Here is a 27010-nt window from a genome sequence, read left to right on the forward strand (position 1 = left end):
ATTCTTACCTTGCATTAGGAGTAAGGCTTCGTAAGACATGAATTAGGGAACTAAGTGGTAATGATCCAGATTGTTTAACCAGAAGTGAATTCTCATAGGAGGTTTCTTCAGTATAAGGACTATATGTAGTAGTTTCATACCAGAGCCAGTTATAAAGGCTCTGCTTTGCATGATCCCACACTATAACATATGATTAAAGAAAACAGGAGTTACTAATTATCATAATGTCATGTTACTAGATTCTACTCTAGGAAAGAATCAGAAAGTATTAAAAAATGAATCCTGAAATTTTTCATTTTTGACATTTTGCCATCCAAATCAGTACCTCATAATCTAATTTCATTATCAATCAACATATGAAGCTTTATTTGTGTATTAAATATAATTTAAAATATATCAGTGCTACCAAGGCATTCTTTTAAAACAATTTAATAATTTAACATTTTGTTTTATAAGGATTATCACAAAGTCTCTGAATTTAAATGCATTAAAATAAATGTTGCAATACCACAAAGAGTAGAAAGAGACCAAAATAAGAGTTGGGTCTCTTCTTCATGAAACTTTAGGTGTAAAACACCACCTATAGAATCTTAATTTTTATTTCCAAGAATTATATTCTGAATCAGATTGAGGACACTTTTATTTTTAGCAATCTGTGTCTTTTAAGTATGCAAACAAAAAAAGTGTACTGAAAAACAATAAAAATGTTGTGATTTACAACATTTAGAAATTTTTTAAGACTGGTATCCCAAGAAAGAAAAATGGTAATACATACTGAGAGGAGCATTGAGGTGATCGATAGATGCTATAAGGTATATGTTACGTAAAGACGACAACTGTCCGATAATTTGCTGGCTTTTGTCTCCTCTCAACATCTGGCTATCCAAGTTGTGGATGAGAAGGAAGAGTTCTAAAGAAGAATCTAAAGGAAAGACAATTCAATTATTATTTACAAAGCGTATTTGTGAAGTCCTTACCACACACAATGCTTGTGTATTAAAAGATGTATCGGGATCCCTGGGTGGCGCAGTGGTTTGGCGCCTGCCTTTGGCCCAGGGCACGATCCTGGAGACCCGGGATCGAATCCCACATCAGGCTCCCGGTGCATGGAGCCTGCTTCTCCCTCTGCCTGTGTCTCTGCCTCTCTCTCTCTCTCTCTGTGTGACTATCATAAATAAATGAAGAAAAAAAATAATTAAAAAAAAAAGATGTATCAAAGTAGCATAAGACAAAGTAAATATTGCATAGAGGTATGTAATTTATTTGAGAAAATATCAGTCTCAAAAGAGGCAACATATTATTAAAGTCTTAAGGAAATTCATTGAAAATCAGTAGGGACTGGGTATTAGAGACTTAACTGGAATGGTTAGCACCTGAATCGGATCATAAAGCAGTTTCAATAAAGCACAGGAAATAAGGCAAGATGCATTTTGGGTTGGAGGTAAATCCATGCATGTTGCATTGTAAGGTGGGAGTGGAGAGGGGACAAGGAGACACACACACACACACACACACACACACACACACACACACGTATAAAGGTCTCACTAGGCATTAAGAGATAGAATGCCCTGATTAACACAAAAGCCAAAGGAAACAAAAAAAGTGGTGGGGGGGGAGGGGGATTTAGGATATTGCTCAAGGCATCAGGAAAGTCAGAGAGGTAAAAAAATATATATAAAAGTCAATGAAGGAGGAATTTATGGATGGGGCAGTCAAAACCATTAAAATACTGCAAAAAAACAAAGGATGGGCCAAGGTCAGCTGTGGTTTAGTAAGAAAATTACAGGTGATCTTCAAGCATATAGTTAAGGTAGCACAGAAGTAAGAAATTAAGGCAATAGGTAAAAAGTAGAAAGCAGAATAGGTCTTCAAAAACTCTGAAATCATTGAAATAAGAAAGTAAAATAGTGTGGAAGGGCAGTAGAATCAGGTAAGCCTTTTCTTATAATGGAAGAAGTCCTATACATGTTTAAAAGTCATTGATAAGTTTCTCAGGAGTTTGTGAGAAACATAACATTCAGCATTTATAATGGAGGACGAGCTTTTTAGAGTAAATTTCTCTCTCACTGGGGCTAGAGGGACAAGAGAGACAATATAACAACAAAGATTCTGGTAACATTCTGAAAGTCTAAAGTTCCTTAAAATTCTAGAAGCCACCATAATCAACAGTATTTAAATTACATATAAACATATATTTCTATTTTTTTAATGCCTGTACTTTTGTTTTTAAAGATTTTTTTAAAATTTTATTTATTCATGAGAGACACAGGGAGAAAGGCAGAGACATAGGTAGAGGGAGGAGAAGCAGGCTCCATGCAAGGAGCCCGATGTGGGACTCGATCCTGAGAATCCGGGATCAGGCCCTGAGCCAAAGGCAGACACTCAGCTGCTGAGCCACCCAGGCGTCCCCATATATTTTTATTAATTGAATTATACTTAAATGTTAATATATTGACATTTATATCACATGCATAATATGTATTTAATTATGAATGATGTAATTACAATTTATATAATTACAGCTATATTTTATATAAATAATATGTAAAATAGGCATTATATATGTATATATACATACAAAATGACTTCGGCATGCATTCTCTCATGAGCATATAAACAATATTAAAATTCTCCATCAGATCAAATTAAGTTATACCTTTTATTTATCTTTTTTGAAGGTTTTATTTATTTATTCATGAGACATACACATACATAGAGCAGAAGGAGAAGCAGGCTCCATGCAGGGAGCCCCATGTGGGACTCGATCCTGGGACTCCATGATCACGCCCTGGACTGAAGCCAGGTGCTCAACCGCTGAGCCACCCAGGGATCCCATCCTTTTTTTTTTTTTTAAAGTAGGTTCCATGCACAGTGTAGAACCCAGTGTAGAGCTTGAACTCACCACCCGAGACGGAGACCTGAGCTGATACCAAGAGTTGGACATTTAACTGATAGCCACCCAGGCACCCCACTCCTTTTAATTCTTTAGTGACTAAGTGGCAATCGTTTGATTCTAAATAATTTTATTTTTAATTTCTTGAAATGCTCGCATAGCCAAAACATTCACACAAAAATAAAAAATGGTTTTTTCCATTCCACAGATTTTAATGTATGAAACTATTCAAATGTAGTGATATTTACTTCAAATAAAGAGATAAAATGTGTTATAAAAATATGCAACTATAACAATACCAAAGATGTACCTATCAACTGGGGGCATTTCATATGGGCCAAGTAAAAGCTGATAACTATTCTGAAATAAAGGCTTTTTTGGTTATACAAATTCAAGGAGTATGAGAAAATCATTCCTGTTAGGTATAAGTCAAGTTCACAGAAAAACTTCATGATAAAAGAAAGGACAAATTATTTCAGAGAAATCTAAATCAGCATTGAAAGAAGTGTTATTACTGATATAATCCAGATTTTTGTATACAGTAATACAGATCTTCATCGGTTTCAGATGGGGATATGTCCCAATAAAGCCATTCTAACTTGAAAATATAATTTGAAAATGTATTCAATACACTCAACCTACCAAATATCATAGCTTAGCCTAGCCCACCTAAACACACACAGAAAGCTTACATTAGCCTACAGTAGAGCAAAAACACAAAGCCTATTTTATAATAAAGTGTTGAATATCCCATGTCATTTACTGAATAAAATACTGAAAATGAAAAACAGAATGGTTTTAAATTTATCGGTTATTTACTTTCATGGTCATGTGGCTGACTCACTGTTGCTGCCCAGCATCATGAGAAGAGTATATACCACATATCACTAGCCCAAGAGAAGATTAAAAATTCGAAGTATGGTTTCTAGTGAATGGATGAATACTGCTTTTGCACCATCATAAAGTCAAAAAAATGGTAAGTCAATCCATTTTAAGGGGACCGTTGATCTGTACATGAATAAGTAGAAGTGTATGCTTAGCTTCGCCCTATAACTAGAGCATCTATATCATGTTACCTTCTTTAAATTTGTTTACTATCCAGTCTAGCTGGTCCAGTACACTGCGGAAAGTACCCATATGATTGAGGACTTCTTCTGTTATAGAATTCAGGATCTGTATCATAAAAGTGCAAGAGGTACATCAATTACTACTTATTCTGTCATATAGGATAAATACAACTACAATCAGTCCTTTTTTATAAGTTAAAAATGCATTTAGATTTCCCATCAAGTCTGAAAAACCACTTAAAAAATTCTACTGGTAAAAAAAAAATTCTACTGGTACTTAAGTATACCTAATTCATTTTTTTGGCATAAAGTTATATCTAAAATGAAACACGAAAGAACGGCAAAGATGTATAGATAGGAGGGTAGCAAAAATATCCCTCCCCGATTATGGAAAACATTAGAAAACCATAGATCTACCAATGAAAATAGGATACAAACATTAAAGACACTGCATTGTTTAATAGCCAGCACCAAAAGGTTTAGTTTTCAAATGATGAAACATGAGTATTTGCACTGAAAATGATCTATAATAAATGTATTCTAAAACTACAAACTATTAACTTACTACTTTTAGAGTACCAAAGTGTCACTGAGCATAATAAAAGTAAAATCTTCCATAATCCTGTCCTTCAGAGAAGTACTGTTGGTATTTGGTATAGTAAACAAAACTAACATTTCTCTAAGATTTAATATATTTATCAGTTACAAAGTAGGAAATTCAGATGAGGACTCAAAGCTAGAACCCTGAGTTCAAACACGATCTTAAGTAATATGTAATCCTACCAGTGTAAAGGCTAAAAAAACCTGAATGTTCCAGAATGAGAAGTAGCATCCTCATTAATGTAGGGGTATGGATTGGCAGGAGATATAATGTTGCTTCTTTTAACATTTTTGAAACTTACTGATTTCACACTTATTCCAGGAAAGAAGCCATTGATGACAACATGAATGGAATCTTGCAGCACAGTGGTTCGAAACCTTTCTAGTAAATCTCTCTTAGAACCCAAACCATAAAGCACAATGTTGAACCCCAGGCTGTTAGGAAAGATAGCATTCATGAAATTAAAGTTCGGCACCTCCTAATTTATTATAATCAACTAGTTTCTTTAAGTTGATAAAGAATATGGAAAGGACTAGGATGACTAAGTAATTACATTGATTTCCAGCTCATACACTGTAGAAGCACAGTTTTATTATCTGTACACCAGACTTCAGTAGCTTTCTCTCCAGCTCTTTATTACCTTTCAAATAATGGCTGGCTGGAGGGAAAGGAGAACAGCGGGGACAAGGCACTAGCGATTCCACAGGCTCAGGCAGATTTATTTGAGATTAAATAGGAAAGGTAAGCAGAGGCCAGGTCACAAAGGTTTTGTTAAGGCAACCAAGACATTGATTAGATTTTATTTCAAGGACAATGACCATTTAAAACTAACTACTCAGGTGTTAATTGAAAGGTTTTAAGTAGGAAAGTAGCATGATATTTTCAGAAAGATCATCCTGGCTAAACAGAGGGAACAGACAGGAGAGAGAAGTACCAATGACTACGGCCCTGAATTAGGTGTTGTGTAGAAAAACAAGTTGTCAAGAGCTTTACATGTCAGATCAATTTGGAGAGTGGTTAGATGTGGAAGGTGATGGAAAGGGAATATTTCAGAATACCTCATTTTTTTGGTATAGGCGACAACACAAATGGGACATCCATTGTGCCAGGTTGCAGGGGGCAGGTGGGAATGATGGGTTTAAGAGGAGTTAAATTTTATGTATATTGAATTATTTACAGGACATCCACATGGAAACCTCAAATATACACTGAGATATCTGTATCTGCTGCTGAGGAGTGATATCTGGGGTGGGCCAGAGATACAATGGGTGTTACTCACATGCAAAAAGCAACCAAAGCTAAGCGATTAAGAAGATCCAGAACACCAAAGCACTAAGGCTAAAGCTAAAGCTCGATTCCATGATTGTTTATAGAGGTCAATCAGAAATAGTATTTACGTGATGCTCAGAGGTGCCTAGAAATCAAAGCAATAACCCCCACGTAGCACATTCTGCTGCAAGGTGGCAGCAGCAGAAAAAAAGGGAATTCAGAGAGTTGGCAATTTCTATTGAAGTGCTGACTAAAGTCTAGGCTGGGAAGCAAAGCCCAACAAATTAGCAGGGTTGACAGATGGAGGAACTGGACTATAGAGGATAGGATCAGAGTGAAGAGCTACTTTGCCAATTTATAATGAACAGATCTAACTATAAATAGTTATTGAGAGAAGCTGAGCTCCTAGCAGGGAAGATAAGCATAACCCCTTTGATGTATTATTGGCAAAGCAAAACCAGTATCAATGGGGAAAATTGTGTCAATTTGTTTTTACTGCTTGGCAGACCTGCCTTCTTATTTATCAGTGACTGAGTACACATTCACGATAGTATAGTTTTTAAGCACTAAGATCCTTTTTAATAAAAATATAAAAGTAATTAAAGTAAAAATAAAAAGTTATTCTTTTAGTTATTTTAATGCAAATTTGAATTTTAATCTGTTATCTGAAAAACAGTAAAATTGAAAATATAATCTAAGAAATAATTTTAAAATGGTAAAATAATGTTTATCAGACAGACATCACAAAATTTTGAAGATCTGTAGTACATGAAAATAGAATGAGATTAAAATAAATATATATATTCTTTTTAGGAACTTTGCTGCGGAAAACTGGACTCAAATATAATTGATATATCTTGTCAATCTTGACAAATCAGATTTCAAAATACTTTAATAAGTAATAACTTGGAATTCTAAGATGGGCTATTTATTTTACCAATGGCTTTCACATCTGATAAATATAGCCACATTTCTTGAAAACTAAAATTTCTGAGATGAATCATACAATATGACATTTTTACATGTGAGTCATATAATTAGGATTTTTTTTTCAAATTTTTATATATGAAAAATATATCTGGTTGATTGCAAAAAGAAAATTAAATTGCTTTGATTTTAACACAGGCATATCCATGTTGTTATTTCACAACAGTAGCAATAATAGTACGTACCGTAACTGCAACATCCATTTATGAAATAATTGTTCATATTGTTGACTTAGTTGTTTAAGTTCAGCAGAAAAGGAAGGAGAAACTTTGCTCAACAAGTTACGCAAAGTTTGCTTTAAAAAAAAAAAAGGAAAGAAAATCATTCTCAAACCACATACATCAAAATCAATCCAAACTAAAAATTTCATTAGAGGTAGAGGTTAGAAGAGGCAAACTAGTGGAAATATTACTTTAATCAGGTTTGGTAATGAGTGCATCATCAACTGAATACACATAATATTTCAAGTATGATTTAAATATTTGTTTTCTTAAAAAAAATTTTTTTTTTGAGAGTATGATAAGAGAGCGAGTGAGTACATGTGCATGAATGCAGGAAAAAAGGGAGAGAAAATTCTAAGCATGCTCCATGCCTAGTGTGGAGCCCGACACAGGGCTCGATCCCACAACCCTGAAATCACAACCCCAGCCAAAACCAAGAGCTGGAAGCCCACCAAGTTACCCTGGCATCCTTGTTTTCTTAAAATTTTTTAAACATCATTTTTAGTACAAATATGTAATAGTAAAGAATTTCCCAGGTTTTGTCTAGAGCCATTTCTGTGATTATAAATTTCAATAAGGCTTTAATTTCTAAAAAGATCATTACCATAAGGAGATTAAACCTCCCTCCCAGCTTTAACAACAAATCCAGACAGACTTTTAAAAACCTATTGAATTTGAAGAAATGTGAAAGCTGATGGTAACTGTGAAATATGAATTCTCAGAAAATATTAAAGGTTCTTTATAATTTATCATAGTCACTAGTAAAATAAACTTGAATCACTTCTCCTTTTCCAAAAGCTACCTTTTTTTTTTTTTTTTTTTTTAAATAGGCTCCACGGCCAACATAGGGCTTGAACTCACAACCCTGAGATCAAGACCTGAGATCAAGAGTTGGAACATTCTACTGACTGGGCCACCCAGATGCCCCATTAACTTTTGATTTTTTAAAAAAAAAACTTTTACTTACTAAGTGCTCTCCACCCCTAGCATGGGACTCAAACCAATGACCCTAAGATCAAGAGTCACATGCTTACCAACTGAGCCAGCCAGGTGCCCCCCAAAATCTACTTCTGACAAATCCATCTCTGATAAGTGCAACAAAGTTTTTTTATTTTTTTCTTTAAGATATTATTTTTAAGGGGCGCCTGGGTGGTGCAGTTGGATAAGCATCCAACTCTTGATCTCAGCTCAGGTCTTGATCTTAGGGTTATGGAAAGAGCATGGAAAGTACTTAAAATAAAAATAAAATTTTATTTTTAAATAATCTCTACACCCTACGTGGGGCTTAGACTCACAACCCCAAGATCAAGGAGTGACATGCTCTACTGAGCCAGCCAGGAGCCCCAGTATGGCAAAGTTTTGTGGTTTTTTGTTTGTTTTTTTTATTTATTCATGAGAGACACAGAGAAAGAAAGGCAGAGACATAGGCAGAGGGAGAAGCAGGCTCCATGCAAGGAGCCCAGTGTGGGACCCAATCCCGGGACTCCAGGATCACACCCCGGGCAGAAGGCAGATGCTCAACTGCTGAGCCACCCAGGCGTCTCATGACAACATTTTTAAAACAATAATGTAAATAAACTAAGGAGGGTACATTGTACCTGTACCCAAAATTTGGAAATTCATGCTGGTGAATCAAACATAGCTCACTTTTTGAAATGAAAACTCTAGCAAAAAAGCTGTATATGCATTTTACCCTGGCGCTACCATGTTTCCATGATTCTGGCCCTTAAGAAAAATATTTTTTTTAATACTAAAGGGTAGAGTTGTAGTCAACATCCCAGGCATTCTGGCTTGTATAGGTTTCATTTATCCACACACTTAAAGAGAAACAGGACACGTACACATTTCCCTCATTCCTTCTTAAGTTTAGAACCTGGAAAAGCAGATGAATATCATTTCCAGCAATCATTTATACTCAGATCTAATCTCAGATTATCAGAGCATACTCACACTTGAGTGTGAACTCGATCTGGGATGTTATCTATAAAATTTAATGTTAAACTTTCGTGGCTGCAGAGAATCGCATTATCAGCCTCAATACTCAACATATCCATATCCTCTGCCCTGTGACTTTGCCTCCTCCTAGAGAGGTGGAGTCTAGTTCCCTGATCTTTGACTTTGTTTTCCGCCACATGATTTGCTGTGACCACTAGAATGAGGCAGAAGTGATACTGGGCCAATTCTGAGCCCAGGCTGTAAGAGGTCTTATGTTTTTCCACTTTTTACATCTCTGCCATTGCAATAAGAACATGCCTCAGCTAGCCTGCTGGTCCAAAAAGGGAGACATACGGAGCAAATCTTTGATCAGCCAACCCCCCGCTGACCTGTAGACACAAGAAATAAATGCTGAATGACACGTGCTACTGAGATTGTGCTGGTTAGCTATGTCCAAAATCATTGAATGACCTTCCCTTCTGTCATTATTGGTAACAAGTGTTCCTTTCATTTTAGAGGTCTTTCTGCATCTCAGTCCTATAAAGTCCTGCTTTGACCCTAGATCCATTTACCTTTCTCCCATGTTGCTTATATAGAAATATATGCACTAAGCAGATGTTAGTGCCATTTCCTTCCTGGAATAACTTGGCTTCTTGACATGTTTTCAGCCAATCTCTGCTCTGAGTCTCAATACCAATAAGCCAAGTGACAAAAACAAAAACCACATAGCATCATGTCTTCCAGGTCATAGCAGCTTACCCTATATTCTCTCCTCTTTTCTATATCTGCAAAAAGCCCTGTATACCTTGGAAAATTACAAAAATTCTAGTTTGCAAGGAGTAAGTCTCAATATTCTCTGAGCCAATAATAATTTTTTCCTGACTCAGATGATCATTCCACTTTCTTTTTTTTATGTTTAAAGATTTTATTTATTTATTCATGTAAGACACAGAGAGAGAGACAGAGAGAGACAGCAGAGACACAGGCAGAGGGAGAAGCAGACTCCACGCAGGGAGCCCAGTGTGGGACTCGATCCCAGGTCTCCAGGATCATGCCCTGGGCTGAAGGCGGCACTAAACCGCTGAGCCACCCAGGGATCCCATCATATCACTTTCTACTCAAAGATTTTCTCAAATAGGTCTGTCTTCCCTCTTAGGGTGGTATCAGTCAAAACCCTGAGTATAACAGGTATTTTTTATAAAATGAGATACGAGAACCATAGTATATAGTACCCTTCTTATCTTATGGCACTTGAGCAGTTTCCCATAATATCAAGAAGCAGATTTCCTCTGCTCTTTGCAAGGTTTCTAACTAAAAGGTCACAGTCCATTTTACGACCAAGGTACAGTTCAATGAAGATGTGGGTTCAAGAATAACAGATATTAATGCTACATGGATATCAAAGAAACTATGGCCCTGATGATTATCCTGAAGAAATGATAAAGTAATTAGAGAAAAAAATGTAATTATAGTATGTCAAACAGAATTCAAGTGAACCACTTACCATTTTATAAAATATTTAATAGTTATTATGTCACATCAATTTGTGTTTTATTTTATCAGGACAATAATTCTATTTGTGTAAACTCACTCAAATCTGTTTATGAAGTATGTTTTCTAGTTCACGGTAAAAAAAAGTAGAAGTAACATTCCTTGCAACATACCTGATCCAGTTTAGCTCGCTTTAGTTTCTGCAGTGTTCTGTCAGAGGTTAAAACTTTTGAACTGCTATGAGCTTCAAAATATTCTTCTACCAAATCACTCTGAAAGTGAACAGAGCAAAACCAATTCTTAGTTTCAAATATTTGTTCTATATCAAACTAGACAGTAACATTAGCATAAAATAGGATATGTGAAATTCTTTATTTGGCAGTATTTTCCTTTTGAAGCAACAATACAGATTAAGCACCAAGGACATTTAATTCTAGCAGTAAAACTAAGGAACTCTTAAGACCATGAAAATCAAAGAAATGACTCGACTGAAGTAGTCTGTTTACAAAAACGATTACTCAGTTCCAACATAAAATTTCCATTTAGACTTAAAAAAAAAGGAGTTTTACCTATCAGGACCTTCATGTTGCCTCCCACAGTTCTAACAAATCCTTTAATATTAGTACAGTAGAAGAGCTGAAAATGAGGAAGACTTCAACAGCAAAGTAAAAGACTTGCCTACTAGTCCAGTAAAATGGCTCACTACTTGTTCTGTGGACTTGAGGCAGGACTACTCTCCATGGTAGTAAGGGATGCAAAACCTTACAAGCAGTAGGGTTCCTCGACTACTCTGAATCTTTACACACAGAACACCAGATAATTAGCTTTTCCTCAGGCCATAGTCTTACAAGGTTCTTCCAAACAACTCCATGTGAATTCACAGCCACTTCACTTACTACTTATACTGACTTGAATATATCAACAATGTTACAAAAATGAAACTATATAGACACAAATGGGCATTTATGTGAAAGACTGAGAAAACACAGAAGAAAAAAAATTGTTGATTCCCCTATTTGAATCTCTTCTCTTAGGGTAGCTTAGCTTTAAGATATTATACAATTTTTCTTTAAGGCTGAAGCCTCCACTTACTGTTTTATCTCTTTTCATTTTCTTAGAAGGTGTTTCTTTGCAAACAGGAGCTGAAACAGCTCTATTCTGTGATGGAATCTTTTGGTTCAATATGACTTCATTAGTGTCCTCTTCATTTTCTTGTGCAACCCCATCATCATCTTCTGAGTTGGAAGTAGAATATTCACTTTCACTGTCAGAATGAGACCTCGGAACTGTGTGGGAAAAGCAATAGGGAAAAATCTGACAGTTTGACAGGAGAGGCACTGAAGGGTAATGGAAAGAAAGTAGATTTTGAAATAAGAGACTTTCACTCCTGGTTTTGTCATTACTTGCTGATGATTTCCCCAGAGCTAGTTAAAGTTTTCTGAGCATCAATTCCTTCATTTATCACATGAGGATCACAGTGCCTAATTTAATGAACCATTGTGAAGACCACACTGAAAGTATATAAAGCAACTGACAATGCCTGACACCGGAGGACCATGGCAGAAACTGCCAATCATACTTAGTATCATTTCTTGCCCTCTTCCTTGCTAACAGTACTCCAATTTTGTAAAGTGTGGCAATGTGTCTCAACCTAAGGGATAAATAATCACGGTAATTATCTTTTCTTTTGTTTGCCTGATACTTGTTTTCCAAGCCTCTTTTGCAACTAGGATTGGCTATGTAACCCTCTGACCAATGAAACTTGAGGGGAAATTTGCTAGAAGCTTCTGGGAAAGATTTCTTGCACTTATGGAAGGAAAGGCCCTTATTTATACCAAGAGCTTAAAGGCAAAGAAGCCATTTTGCAATATGAAGCATCAAACCTAAAGATGAAAAATGCTGGTAGCAGAGCCAAGAAGATAGGTGACCTGTTGAGTCACCTCAACCATGGAACTGTGCATCCCTAGACTTTTCATTATGTGAGATAACTAAATGTCTACAGCTTAAGCCACTGTTGTAGAATTTTCTGTTGCTGCCTACACAGAAAATACCCTCATAATTGACTCAATAAATGGTAGCTACTATTGGAAGTACTACTAATACACAGGCACATTCCATCCCATAGCTGATTTTTTATTTAAAAAAAAAAAAACATAGCAACCTCCACTACTCCCCAGAAATATTAAAGCTAGTTTTATACTCATAAAGGATAAAACTAATTTTACACCCAACACAGTAAGTATAAAACTATTATAAAAAGTTAACTTCCAGTATGAGTGAAATAACTTATTAATTTTGAACAAATATATTTCAGGATATCTAGGGTCAGCATATAATAAATGTAGATCTAAAGGAAGAAAAAAAGGGGCCTGATTTTGTGGGCACATATACCTTAGCAGATTCATATTTGCACTGACTGCTGCCCATGGTAGATGCAGGAGGAACCAGAAAATGCTTCTACCTCATTTACATGGATATTTCCTACTTGTATGGTGGTAACTGAGAAGGACAAGGAAGTTTACAGCTTCTCTCACAAAAGGATAAGTCTTTGAGGTAAGGAGGGAAAATAGGATAACTGTACCTGATGTAAAATAATAATCAAAACTGCATATATCATCTTTTATTGCTTCAGATATCTAATCATTTAGTATTACATTTTTATGTTCATTAAAAATGTAATTATTAAATGCTCTCTGAAATCTATGCCTTGAAAAGAAAAGGCTACTGCATATAGATTTAACAATGTTGGCTATATTACTGTCAAGGGTCAACCTCAAGAAAGGAGTTGACATCTTTCTGAAATATAAAAAGTAAACAAGTCATTTGCTCTAGAGTTATATATTTGAAAATCTAGAACTATTTTTAATTTCCCAGAAGGCAGGATGGACCATGTCTATTTACTTGGCTTGATATCATTCAGTATAACTGTGAATATTTAAAATGGTTTCATTATAAAATATTTAAGTAAATCAACAGAACCACTTACAAAACTGTCTCAGAAAGAAAAACCTAAAAGGCATGTTATTTTATTAGACAGACATTTTAACTAACTTCAGTACCCACTTACTATAATGTGAAAGATAAAGTGCTATCCTTTCTTTCATGAAAAGAAGTAGTGATAATAATAAAAGATAATAATAGGGGGGCACCTGTCTGGCTCAGTCAGTGGAGCATGCAACTCCTGATCTCAGGGTCATGAGTTTAAGCCACATGTTGGGCCTGGAGCTCACTTAAAAAAAAAAAAAAAGGTTTGGGCACCTTAAATGGCTCAGTTGGTTGGGCGGCCGCCTTACTCTGGATTTTGGCTCAGGTCTTGACCTCAGGGTCATGAGATCGAGCCCTGCTTAGCAAAGTCTGTTTCCTCTCTTCCTCTCCTGCCGCGCCCCCCCCCCCCGCCCCCATGCACACTCTGTCTAAAATGAACACATCTTAAAAAAAAAAGGTAACAGCTAACACCTGTGAAATATATCAAGGTCAAGCACTACACTAAGCACTTCGACATCTTTTATTTCCATTACTCTCAGAACAATTCCAGGGCTAGTACCATTATTATCCCTATTTTGCAAATGAAAAACCTGAGCCACAGACAAGTCTCTGGAAGTGGCAAGCCAAAGAGTGAAAAAAAAAAAGCAGTCTAGGGGCAGCCCTGGTGGGTCAGCAGTTTAGCTTGGCCTTCAGCCTGGGGTGTGATCCTGGAGACCTGGGATCGAGTCCCACGGCAGGTTCCCTGCATGGAGCCTGCTTCTCCCTCTGCCTGTGCCTCTCTCTCTCTCTTTGTGTCTCTCATGAATAAATAAATAAAATCTTTAAAAAAAAAAAAAAAAGCAGTCTAAGACTAGAACCTACACACTTAACCATTACTGCCCACGGTTTAGGTGCGTTTTATAAAGATTCAGTTCAAAAAGAAATACATACCTATTAATCTTTTCTTTAGACCACTAGGTGCTGTTGATAGAAATTCACTTTTATCATTGTTCTGTTTAAAAATAAAGCAATACAGTTTCAATAATTAAATAATAATGATGACATGGAAATTAATGATGGATGAGTGAAGAGGCTAGGAAAGAAAAATTAGATTAGATTTCATTAGATTAATTTTGAATCAGAAGACAATGACAAATGGCCCTTAGGAAAAAATAGTGGAAAGCAACAAAAACAATACAACAAATTTCAAAGGATTCCCAAAGTGATTCTAGAAGTAGTATTCCACACATATAGTATTTTTTATTATGTAAAGAAAAAGCATAAGTATATGAATGTGCCTTTCACATTCTGATGACTTTCACCCATCAGATTAGAATATTTCTTTTTTAAAAATTGATAATATCCATTGATAATGAGTAAGGGAAGATATGGGCACTCCTATGCATATGGCAGTGGGCCCTTTAATGTGCTTGAAATTTACTGGCGTTAATGTATTACCCTATGTGAAGATGAGAGAATGAGATCTACATAATTTTATTCCATTATTTTAAAATTTTTAAACACTTTACAGAAGCATAAAATCTTTTTCTTTTCCTCACAGAATATAATAATCTAACACCAATAAATTTCTAGCACATTAAAATGCCCAATGTTATTTTTAATAGTACTGATAAAAAGATAAAGTACCCTTTGTGATTTTGGCAATGTGAAATTATGATGAAAAATTTTAAATTTGTTGTGATAGGTTGTTGGTGCTAGTTTCAAATGTTAATACATTTTGATTTGGGATATTAAGAATAGTACTATAATAAATGAACTGAGCCCAATAGGTTTATAAAGTATATAAACTTTTTTGATCCAGATCCTTAAAAAGTTTTCATATTTTGTACATCTTGATCGACATATGCATGTAGTATATAATTGAAACAAATATAATTGAAACAAATTATAATGAAATAGTATGAAACAGACATTTTCAATTTTATTCTATCTGATTTTTAAAACTGCAGATCAGGACACCTGGTGGTTCGGCAGTTGAGTGTCTGCCTTCACCTCAGGGTGTGATCACAGGATCGAGTCCCACATTGAGCTCCCTGCAAGGAGCCTGCTTCTCCCTCTGCCTTTGTCTCTGCCTCTCTCTCTGTGTCTCTCATGAGTAAATAAATCTTTAAAAAAAACAACTGCAGATCATATCCTACTAAACTCATCTCAAGACTGAAAGTCAAAACAGCCTGTGTTCATATAGCTTAATTATCAGGTATAAGAACAATTGCATCAAAATAACCATTTAAGAAAATTCTTGCTCAAAAAGGTAAGGCTATAAACAAATAATTAACTTCAGTGTTTGGTACAGAAATTTTTGCAAACTAACTTATCTAGACAATTTGCTCATTTGTGCAGCCTTTTCTCCCATCAGAATAATAGATTACTCAGCAGGGCAAACAATAATTCATTCATCAGGACTCGGTTCAAGACCCTCTTTTTACTATGTCCACCAATCCTCAAGTATCATGTAATGAATTTTGTCTCATATATATCAGTTTTCCATCTGCCCTAATTTAAGCCTTTTGAGTCCAGATCCCCAAGCCCTATACATATTCTCTCCTGAACTCTCCCTTCTAAGACAGTGCACTAAAACTGCCACTTTGATATTGCCTCTTATTGTGGTAGGTTTTCTGATGGTTTCTTGGGGGAACTGACAAAATCCATTTATGTGTTATAATTCACATCTTGAAAAACAATGTACATTAATATATCTATATTCTTGACTGGATTATGGAATGAGTTTTATTCTTTCATAGTGATACAGTATATAAGATATAATACAGGAAAAATGCATTATTAAAGACAAAAGAGGCTCTATCTAACATGTCTAATCTCACATCTAGACTTGCCTAAATAGGACATCTGTACACAGGCCCTGAATGTCTATACTCACTTTCTTATAAGGGGTTCCCCAAACTTAGTCTATGAACAATTCCAGGCAAGTCTAAGTTTATGGCCACCAGGCCTGGACACACTCATCACTCACATACTCATTGTCCTGGATTCATCCATGCCCATCTGGGTTTGCTCATATCCAGATAGGGCCATTTGACAAAGCATTAATGAGAAAACAAAATCACAAAAACACAAAGGAGAGGATAAAAATGGTCAATTCTCCTCAGCTACCCTAGAAGAAACTTACCAAAACCAACTTTGTTTTCAAACGTAAATTATGAAAGACTATATTAATGGATTTCTCTCAAGAAACAACAAAATATTATATATAAAAGCAAAACAAAACAAAACCCATAAAATTTCCAGGCCAGCACTACTGAGGTGAAAATATCCAGGATAGTTCTGACAGAACTATCTGGCATAGCAGGGGCGTCTGGGTGGCTCAGTGGTTCAGTGTTGCCTTTGGCTCAGGTTGTGATCCCAGGGTACTGGGATCTAATTCTACATCAGACTCCCGCAGGAAGCCTGCTTCTTCCTCTATGTCTCTGCCTCTCTCTGTATCTCTCAAGGAAGGAAGGAAGGAAAGAAGTGGGGGAGGGAGGAATTGAGGGAGGGAGGGCTTAGCAGTTGGGTGTAGAAGACCTGGCTTCATTTTTCACCTTTTGTCCTTCCCAGTTAGATGAACTTAAGACAAGTCACTTCACCTCTCTAAACCTCAGATTCTTCATCTAATGTAAGGTGTCTAATTGGCAAATACCTGTAAATTATAAAGCACCATATAAGAGATGAAGTGATTATTTTTCATCATATCTTTGTAGCACTAAGGTTTTTGCTTGTTTTCAGTGAATAGCTTACCTTCAACTGAACGTTGTCTGAAGCAGAATGCCCTAAAGAATAAAATAAAGAGGCATTACTTACCAGAAGTACTTCAGTTTTCATCATGGTCTAGTTTCATTTAACTGCTCCACAATTCTCTAAAAACTGTGATTTCCAAACTCCCAAAGCCTTATTTCAAATAGAGTGTAGCAAAGCAAATCCTCCACGAACGTGCGGCTAACTTAAGCAAATGATAATAGCAGTTTAAGTGTTTCTAGTTGGCCCTGTCGATTTGCACAACTCCAATCAGCACAGACATTTCTCCCCCCACCCCCCTTTTTCTTAAAGATTTTATTTATTTATTTATGAGAGACACACACAGAGAGAGAGAGAGAGAGGCAGAGAGGCAGAGACACAGGCAGAGGGAGAAGCAGGCTCCATGCAGGGAGCCCGACGTGGGACTCGATCCCAGGTCTCCAGGATCCACCCTGGGCTAAAGGCGGCGCTAAACCGCTGAGCCACCGGTGCTGCCCACATTTCTCCCTTTTATCAATAGTTAAATATGGGTATACTAGTTAAATATGGGTATACTAAGGCACAAACTGGGTATGAACTGCGTTTTGTTGAATGAATTTTCACGACAGAAAAGAATTATATACTAATGCATTTAGACAAGGAAAAGAAGCATAACTTGAAGCAACTATGAGAACTCTATTCAAAGAACTGAGGTAAAATCTTACCCTTGCTACACTGAGGAATGTTTATAATTTCAGGATCATTCTTCAAACTCAACGAAACATTTTTTCTTGGTGTTTTTGCTAGTTCTGAAGCTGTAAACAGACAAAAGAAGTATAAAAAACAATCTTTAATGGATGACAGCACATGAAGGGGGGAAATAGCTTTATGTCACTTAAATTCCTTTTTTTTTTTTTTTTAAATAAAGATTCATTGACTTATTTTAGAGAGAGAGACAGCGCACGCTTGCAGGGGGCGGTAAAGGGTAGAGGAAAAGAATCTTCAAGCAGACCGAACTGAACACAGAGCCCAAAATAGGGCTCAGTCCCACAACCCATGAGACCTGAGCCGAGATGAAGACTCATCGCTTAACCAACTGAGCCACCCAGGTGCCCCTCAATTACACAAATTCTTAGGGGAGCGGAAAAACAAGAAACCTGCCTACTCTGTTACCAGGAAGATAATAAATCTACCATATTAAGAGTACTGCCTCTTTTATCTTTATTTGCTGTATTCCAATCATCTTAAGTCTTCTTTCACTATCTACAGGTGTTTCAAGAAAATACAAATAAACAGTTTTGACCTTACTGGTTTCTTTCTTTTTTTTTTTTTTTTAATATTTTATTTATTTATTCATGAGAGACACGGACTGAGAGAGAGAGGCAGAGACACAGGCAGAGGAAGAAGCAGGCTCCATGCAGGGAGCCTGATGTGGGACTTGATCCCAGGACTCCAGGATCACACCCTGGACCGAAGGCAGGTGCCAAACCGCTGAGCCACCCAGGGATCCCCCACCTTACTGGTTTCTATAATTGTCATTCTCTCTCCCTCTCCTCTCCATCACAATTTTACACTCTTTGCATTTCTTTATCATAAGTATACTTGAGGCATATCTTTACTAGGGGTAAGAAAGAATGGCCAGAAAACAGGGTCTAAAATCAAATGGAAGCTATGTATATTTAAAATTATGCTTTAAAAACTCTTAAATCTCCCATCACCTGTGGTATATTTTGTGTCTAAAACTGTGTAATATGTGTGAACAATATGTAATATATAGCATTGAACAGAGGGCTGTTTCTTCAACTAAACATCAGATTAAATAGTTGGCTTCTAAACACAAGGGGGCAATTTTAAATGAAAACTATAATCTTTACCTTTAAAGATACTTTCTCAACAGTGTGAGAAGCCTGTGGAATGGCGCCTAACTAAGGAATAGATTTGCATTTCCTAACTTAACACACAAAGGCACACTGTTCACGGAGAAAAAAGTTATATGCTATTCAAATTATGCCCCCCCCTTTAAAAGATTTTATTTATTTATTCATGAGAATACAGAGAAGAGAGAGAGGCAGAGACACAGGCAGAGGGAGAAGCAGGCTCCATGCAGGGAGCCTGACATGGGATTCGATCCCTGGTCTCCAGGATCAGGCCCTGGGCTGTAGGCAGCACTAAACCGCTGAGCCACCCAGGGCTGCCCGTCCCCTCCCCTTTTAAAAGAGTTTATTTATTCATTAGAGAGAGAGGCAGACAGAACACAAGCAGTGGGAGAGGCAGAGGGAGACGAAGATTCCTTGCTGAACTAGAGCCCGGGGCAGGGTTTAACCCCAGGACCTAGAGATCAAGACCTGAGCTGAAGGCAGAAGCCCAACCATCTGAGCCACCCAGGCACCTCACCCCAAATCTTTTGTAAAGGAGAAAGTATAGGTGAATTTGTGTTAGTTAAAGCCAGTTTACTGACTCAAACTCTTCCTGTTTCATAGTTTTATCTTCCAAACTTGAAATTGATCTAAAATACTCCTGACAGCTTCCACGAAAGTACTGCCCTCTTTTTTCTTAACTAACCTCCTCGGTCTTCTGTATCATTCACTGGGAGTTTTTTTTTTTTTTTTTCTTTTTCATCTTTCTTTGAAATTATTCCTCCATTTGGGTTGTTCTATGGCATTATTCTGGCCCCCAGCTACTGTTGGTAGTTATTCCATTTCTTCTCTGCTGTCTCATCTGCAACATTCTAAGTATTCATGAAGATCAGGCTTTCCATTTCTCTTTATACCAGAAGAATATAGTACCTTTAGATTAAAGGCTATTGATCCAAAGGACAGGAAAAAAACTTCACATCAACAAAAAGTCATGTAAACACAAAGTAATTTACCTGGGATCATTTTGGTTATATGTTGAAACATGGAAAAATGCTGTTTTTAAATAAACTACAAACCTCAAAAGCAAAAAGAAAGGAAAAGGAAGAATTAAAGAGGAAAAAGAACATGAGACATTATCCATGTATGGCTACTGAATCTACTAATAAAAAATTGAGGCATATATTCTGTGGCTTTTCATTTATATTATATTTTACACACTGGTCTGCAATATATCGGAAATTTTAAAATAAAATTTTAAAATCTTGTTTGCCTTCTTATTAGGATATTATTTATCCTATCAACCAATCTAATTTAATTTCCCTAAAGTCATCCCTTTCTACAAGTTCGTTGAACTCCTTACTGTCCTCTACTTGGTATTGCTACCTTTGTTCTTTTGTTTGCATTCATTTGTTCATCTCAGACACGTATTTTTAAAAGCCACCCAATCTAACCCCGAGTGTATTTCTAGTCCTATGTCTTTGTCAGCCTAATTATATCTAATCATTTATACACAGTAATATATGATTTTATGGCATGTTAGAGTTATTTTAAAAACATGAAGGCTGGGGTGCTGGGATGGATCAGTTCGTTAAGTGTCTGACTTCGGCTCAGGTCATGATCTCAGCCACCCAGGATCAAGCCCTATATTAGGCTCTGTGCTCAGTGAGGAGTCTGCTTCTCCCTCAGCCCCTCCGACACTCATGTGTGCAGGTACTGGTGCTCTCTCTCAAATAAGACCTTTAAAAAATATACTAAGGCCTTCTACTTCATTGATACAATTAGATGTAAACACAATTAGCAACAATACTTAGTAAGTCAAAAAGAAACTCTTTTAAAAAGCATCACAACTAAACAGGAGTCCTAACTAAACACAGATTTTAGAAAGTATGATCAGTCTCAAATTATCCAGAAAACCATCTTTTCATGACTGTATATTTCTTTCATTTATGATGATAATGAGTAAGGGACAGACAGGGCTGGGTAGGAGGGATAGATAGGTGGCTATGTGATCAGGCTCACAGAAATCCCAAAAAATGCAGAGGTGTAAGGAAACCAGAGATAAGTGAACACATCAGACCACTCTGCTCTAGGTGTCTGAGGGGAAGGGGGGGTATCTTTTTTATGACAGTCACCTATGGTCAACAGGAAATACAAAGACCCTAAAAAGAAATAAGCCAATAAAGGTGTTATCACTAGTATTACTAAGTTATCACTAAGTATTATTGCTTACATAAAGATGCTGTCAGTAGAGAATAAGTTTTAAGTTCCCTGGTTAGCCTTCAATCAAAGACCAACCCTAAAAGCCCTCAGTGGCAACCCTGTTGGGACCTTTCTCACTCCTAAGAGCTTTTTCTGCATTTTTGCTTAATAAAACTCTATCACTATACTCACTCTCTTTTGTCTCCAAGATTTATTTTTCAACTCTGTGAGACAAGAACCTAGCTCTCCCGCTTCCAAACAAATGCACAACCTAACAATACTTAGTTTCTTGCAGCCCATACAATATAAGACATATATCATGGTTATTATATGCATGTTGATTATCTACTTGGAGAATTTCTACTTGATTACTCCTCTGGGGCTCATCTCTTCACTATGAGTTCTCTTTCTCCAATGTTCTTTGTCCTACTTTCCCTAATAATTGTTTTAGCATTTCTTCTCTGGTTTCTCAGAGATCCTACACAGAATGCAGTCATTTTTACAGAACAAAAACTTTCAAGGAGATTATAAACACTAAGAAACAGATCAGTTAATGTAAATTATTATACGTACCATATTAATTTCAAAATTAATAAATTTCATACTATACCTTTCAGAAAAACTGAATTTTGCAAATGATTAAATATTATGTTCTATAACATAGGTCTTATAATTACTCTTCTATGTTCCTCATCAATGTCAACACTGAAGTTTTTCACTTGATCTTGAATGCTTACCTGGTTAACCAGAATGATTGCATAAAAATATACCACTTCAGAAATATATGTTGGTATTCCATAATTATAGACTATAAACCCAATTAAACAACTATTACATTTTACCAGGTAGCTAATTATTATTCCCTTGCTCTTAACATCTTGGTGTTCCTGAACCTTATATACTTACAGACTTCCTTAATTTTCAAACTGCTTTTACATATTATTTCCCTTCCTCAAAGCTTTTAAATCTGACCCCTCACACCCCACAGGACCCAAATAAAGTGCAATCTGAATTTTAATTTTAATTGGATTGACGGTTTAGTTTTAATGCTACATGTAATTCATTTTAGTTTAGTTTTCTAAAAATTAGTAATTCATGTATAATTAGTGTAAGTGGTAAATTAAGAAAATGTTACAAGAGCCCATTAGTAACAATTTTATATAGTTTTCTATAACACAAACATTATTCTATATATAGTATAAAATTCTTATTCAATAAATTCAGAGTATCTGTGACTTAAGTAACCCATATACTTAAAAATTTGTTCAGAACCTAGGCTACACGTGAGAAGAAGGCAAAGACAGGATTCCTATGAGAAGCTTAAAACCTAGCTGGGAACAGAAGACACATCTGAGGATGAAACACTGACTTTTTGTATGCTTGAAAACATGATAAAATGACATCTCCTCATTCTTTTCAGGAATGTAATAACATAATTGTGGGGCATGTGGTTAAATACACCTTAGAAAAAGCAACATACCTAATTTAGCCATCTTTTCAGAGTGTTTTCTATTCTGAAAAGAATAAACTTTATTCCCACCATCTGCAGCAGAGCCATTTTTCAAGGATTCTGAAAGAGAAAATCCAATGCTTATTTTGGAAAAATAAGCAAAATAAACAGAAAAAAAGATAAAATCTTAACTAAAAACTTAAAACACACACACAAAAAGCGCCCCCCCCCCCCCCAAAAAGCCTCTTCAGACTAGAGGAATATACATGATAGTGTTGCCCCTGAGGAGGGAAAACAGAAGGAACTCTATTATATTTTCTTCTTGAAGCAAACATGCAAAGTACAATTGAGCTATTTGAGGCTGAGATTTAAATAGTTGTTACATAGTGGAAGCTCTCATTCTCTATCAAGATGATTTCATTTCCCTTCTTTAAAATCATCCCTTTAAATAACAACCGCTACCTACAACATACTAGATACCCATGGCTGGTAGCCTACTCTCTGGCACAGCAATTCTCAAAGTGGCTAAAGCAAAAACTATTTAATAACAACACTTAGACATTGTTTGACTTTTTCTCAATCAAGAGTGGATAGTGAGCTATTCCAGAGACTACATGATGTGTGATGACAGCACCGCCCTGTGGATTAATGGAATATGTGAAGCAGATATGAAAATTCATCTTCTAAGTCAGACATGAAAGAGATTTGTAAAAATGTGAAACAATGACTTCTTCACTAATTTCTCTTTGGAAATAGTTTTCATCTAAACATATGTAATATATGTTAATATGTAATGGGTTTATTACTGTTATTACAAAACAGTACCAGACTTTCCCTGAATCAGTGTTCTCTACCGTTACTGTTTAAGAGTCCCCATTATATATGCACTAATACCTGGAATTATCAAAACTCCTTAATCTTTGCCAATCAAGTGGGTGTAAAATGAATCTTATGGGGAGAGTTGTTTTAATTTCCCTTTCCCTAACCACTAATGAGGCTGAACATCTTTTCACGTTTCTTTCTTCCAAGGAAGAAATATCTTCTCCATTCTGTGACTTGTCTTCTCTCATTTTTATGATGACATTTGAGGAAGAGAAGTACTGAATTGTTTTTCAGACTTTGTTTTAAAAGCAGTTTTAGGTTCAGAGCCAACTTGAATAGAAGATACAGAGATTTCCTATATACTCTACTTATTCATACCTCCCATCCTGATGCCTGGCAACCACTTATCTCTTCACTGTCTCCAAAGTTTTGCCTTTCCTAGAATGCCATATAGTTGGAGTCATAGCCAGTAGCCTTTTCAGATTGGCTTCTTTCACTTAGTAATATGCATTTAAGGTTCCTCCACATCTTTTCATGTCTTGATAGCTTTTTTAAAAAAGTGCTGAATAATTCCACTGTATGGATATATCAATTAATTTATTCTTCATGAACTTTTTGGTTGCTGCTAAGCCATGGAAATTATAAACAAAGCTTCTATAAACATCTTTGTGCAGGTTTTTGAGTGGACATAAATTTTCAACACCTATGAGTAAATACCATCAGCACTATTGCTTTATCATATGGTAGGAATATGTTTAGTTTCTAAGAAACTGCAAAACTGTCAAAGAGCTATACCATTCATTTTGCAATCTCAGCAGTAAATGAGAATTCCTGTTGTTCCACAGATTTGCCAGCATTTGATGCTGTCAATGTTTTGCATTTTGGCCATTCTAATAGGTGTTAAATAATATCTTATTGTTTAATCTGCAATTTCCTAATGACATATATTGCTAGTAGATTTTTATGTGCTTATTTGCCATCTGTATATCTTCTCTGGTGAGATGTCCAGTTCCTCTGTTCTTTTTTAAATCAGGTTATTCATTTTCTCACTGTTGAGTTTTAAGAGGTCTTTGTGTATTTTGAGTAACATTTCTTTAAAAAATGTCTTTTGCAAATATTTTCTTCTGATCTGTGGTTTGTCTTCTTGAGAAGCATTAATTATAATTAGTTGAATATGTCAATCTTTTCTTTTGATTAAAGAAATTCTTCTATAATCAAGTCAAAACCATATTCTCATATTTTCTTGTAAAAGCATTTACATTTGCTCATATGTAAGTCTTAAATTAAGGTAATTAATTTGTTTATGACTGGAGGTAGAGATCCAATTTCTTTTCTTCATAAGGATACCCAACTGTCCCAATGCTGTTTACTGAACCTTAGCTGAGCAATATTCAATGCTACCTCTCTCATATATCTGATTTTCATGTATGCATGAATCTGTTTATGGCAAACCTCTATTTATATAACTTAAATGTCTGGCACAGAGACAAAATATTTAAAGATACTGAGTGGTTTCTATGTAAACTAAATTAAATGGTTTAGAAGTATCTGATAAAAGTTATTAACTAAAATGAATAGTTTCATATTAGGTATAGATGAGAAACCATAAAAGATTTTAAGAAAAATTTTGAAAAAACAGTAACTAGGGATCCCTAGGTGGCGCAGCGGTTTGGCGCCTGCCTTTGGCCTAGGGTGCGATCCTGGAGACCCAGGATCGAATCCCACATCGGGCTCCTGGTGCATGGAGCCTGCTTCTCCCTCTGCCTCTCTCTCTCTCTCTCTCTCTCTCTCTCTGTGTGACTATCATAAATAAATAAAAATTAAAAAAAAAAACAAATACAAATTGGTCTTCCAATTAAAACCTCTATAAAAAAAAAAAAAAAAGAAAAAACAGTAACTATACCAAGACTCCATTTAAAGTGTGTTTAAACATACAATCTAATGGAGGGAAATGATACCTGAAATCCCAGGTGATGCATTATGGCTATGCTAACAATGTCCAACATCAAAATCAAAAGGTGATGCTGGGATCCCTGGGTGGCGCAGCAGTTTGGCGCCTGCCTTTGGCCCAGGGCGCGATCCTGGAGACCCGGGATCGAATCCCACGTCGGGCTCCCGGTGCATGGAGCCTGCTTCTCCCTCTGCCTGTGTCTCTGCCCCTCTCTCTCTCTCTCTCTCTGTGACTATCATAAATAAATAAAAATTAAAAAAAAAAAAAACAAAAGGTGATGCTGTTCTTCAACCAACTGACCTCTAGCCAACTTCTAATTAAAGAAAAGACTCTGGTGTGTGTGCATGCATATATATATATATATATAGAGAGAGAGAGAGAGAGAGAGGGCAATCTTAAATGCCTATTACTAAGTGAAATGCATATACATATATAATAATAAGCATAATAAAAAAATAAGCATAATGCATGCTTATATATAATAACTCAAAATATTTAGAGCATAGTAGTTATTTTTGTGATTTTCTGGTTCTGACATTTTGATCGACTAACAATGGTTCTAATCACAAAGGCTAAGAAGGTTTTACTATAATACATATAAAACTTTTGAATAGAAAAAAATAAAAACTTTTGAATAGGTTTTAAATTACTTGAAAAGCACAAAACCAAAAAACTATGACTATACAAACTACGGAAGAAATTAAAATGGGAATAAAGTCTAAATAAATGTAAGAAAAAATGTTTAATGCCAATGAGAGATCTTAATACTAGTTGATATAATCTTTCTAGAAACAATTTGGCAATATGTATGCTTTATAAAGTTAGTAGACTTTTACCAGTAATTCTGCTACTAGAAGTCTCTTTTGAAGAAATAAGATTTCTAAACAAAAATTTATGTCCAAGGATAATCACTACTACATTGGTTACAATAAAAATTTAGAAATAATCCAAGTCTAATAGAGGCCAACTATGTTATTTATAAATCTGAATGCAGTATTACAGAAATAGCACTACCATTTCACAACCATTAGGATGGCTATTAAAAAAAAAAAGTGTTGGTGAGCTTGCAGAGAAACTGGAATGCTTGTGCACTGTTGATGGCAATGTAATTTGGTGTAGCTGCTGTGGAAAACGTGGCAGTTCTTCAAAAAATTAAAAATAGAATCACCATATGATCCAGCAATTCCATTTCTGGGAATATACCCAAAAGAATTCAAATCAGAGTCTCAAAAAGATACTTATACACCCATGTCCACAGCAGTATTATTCACAGTAGCCAAAAGGTTGAAGCCACCCAAATGCTCATTGACAGATGAATGGATAAACAAAACGTGGTATATACATACAATGCACTAGTATCTAGCCTCAAAAAGGAAGAAAATTCTGACACGTGCCACAACATGTATGAGGCACGTGTCCTTGAGGACATTATACTAAGTAAAATAAGCCAGTCACACATATATGAGGTACCTGGAATAGTCAAATTCAGAGAGAAAATAGAATGGTGTTTGTTGGGCTGTGGGGAGAAGGGCTAGGGAGTTTTTTAATGAGTAGAATTTCAGTTTTGGA

The 27010-nt window shown here is 35.8% G+C and overlaps 2 protein-coding genes and 1 long non-coding RNA gene across 8 annotated transcripts in view; 1 reads left to right on the top strand and 2 right to left on the bottom strand.

Moving 5' to 3' along the window:
* Positions 1-6935, top strand: part of NIF3L1 (NGG1 interacting factor 3 like 1) — a 42370-nt gene extending 35435 nt beyond the window's left edge. For both annotated transcript variants that reach the window (XR_005385218.1, XR_005385219.1), the window contains exon 10: positions 3754-6935. The gene's annotated coding sequence lies outside the window, so the exon portion shown is untranslated. The remainder of the gene's footprint in view (positions 1-3753) is intronic.
* The window catches only part of ORC2 (origin recognition complex subunit 2), a 45745-nt gene that overhangs the window by 8355 nt on the left and 10380 nt on the right, over positions 1-27010 (bottom strand). For 4 of the 5 annotated variants that reach the window (XR_005385216.1, XM_038585303.1, XM_038585304.1 and 1 more), the window contains exons 5-15: positions 22699-22788; positions 17889-17978; positions 17188-17219; positions 14383-14443; positions 11560-11753; positions 10641-10739; positions 7006-7115; positions 4866-4998; positions 3973-4069; positions 776-922; positions 9-180 (exon numbers count right to left, since the gene is read on the bottom strand). Coding sequence is in view for 4 of the 5 variants with exons in the window: in XM_038585303.1 (XP_038441231.1) it covers positions 9-180; positions 776-922; positions 3973-4069; positions 4866-4998; positions 7006-7115; positions 10641-10739; positions 11560-11753; positions 14383-14443; positions 17188-17219; positions 17889-17978; positions 22699-22788 (1225 nt within the window). In the remaining variant the exon portion in view is untranslated. The remainder of the gene's footprint in view (positions 1-8; positions 181-775; positions 923-3972; positions 4070-4865; positions 4999-7005; positions 7116-10640; positions 10740-11559; positions 11754-14382; positions 14444-17187; positions 17220-17888; positions 17979-22698; positions 22789-27010) is intronic. The other variant, XM_038585306.1, reaches the window with a different exon arrangement.
* Positions 19734-21746, bottom strand: LOC111094320. The gene is made up of 2 exons (XR_005385224.1): positions 20033-21746; positions 19734-19925 (listed from the first exon to the last, which is right to left on the bottom strand). It is a non-coding gene; the product is annotated as an uncharacterized LOC111094320 (long non-coding RNA).

Source organism: Canis lupus, chromosome 37, assembly GCF_011100685.1.
Source record: "Canis lupus familiaris isolate Mischka breed German Shepherd chromosome 37, alternate assembly UU_Cfam_GSD_1.0, whole genome shotgun sequence".
In the NCBI taxonomy this organism is placed as follows: Eukaryota; Metazoa; Chordata; class Mammalia; order Carnivora; family Canidae; genus Canis; species Canis lupus.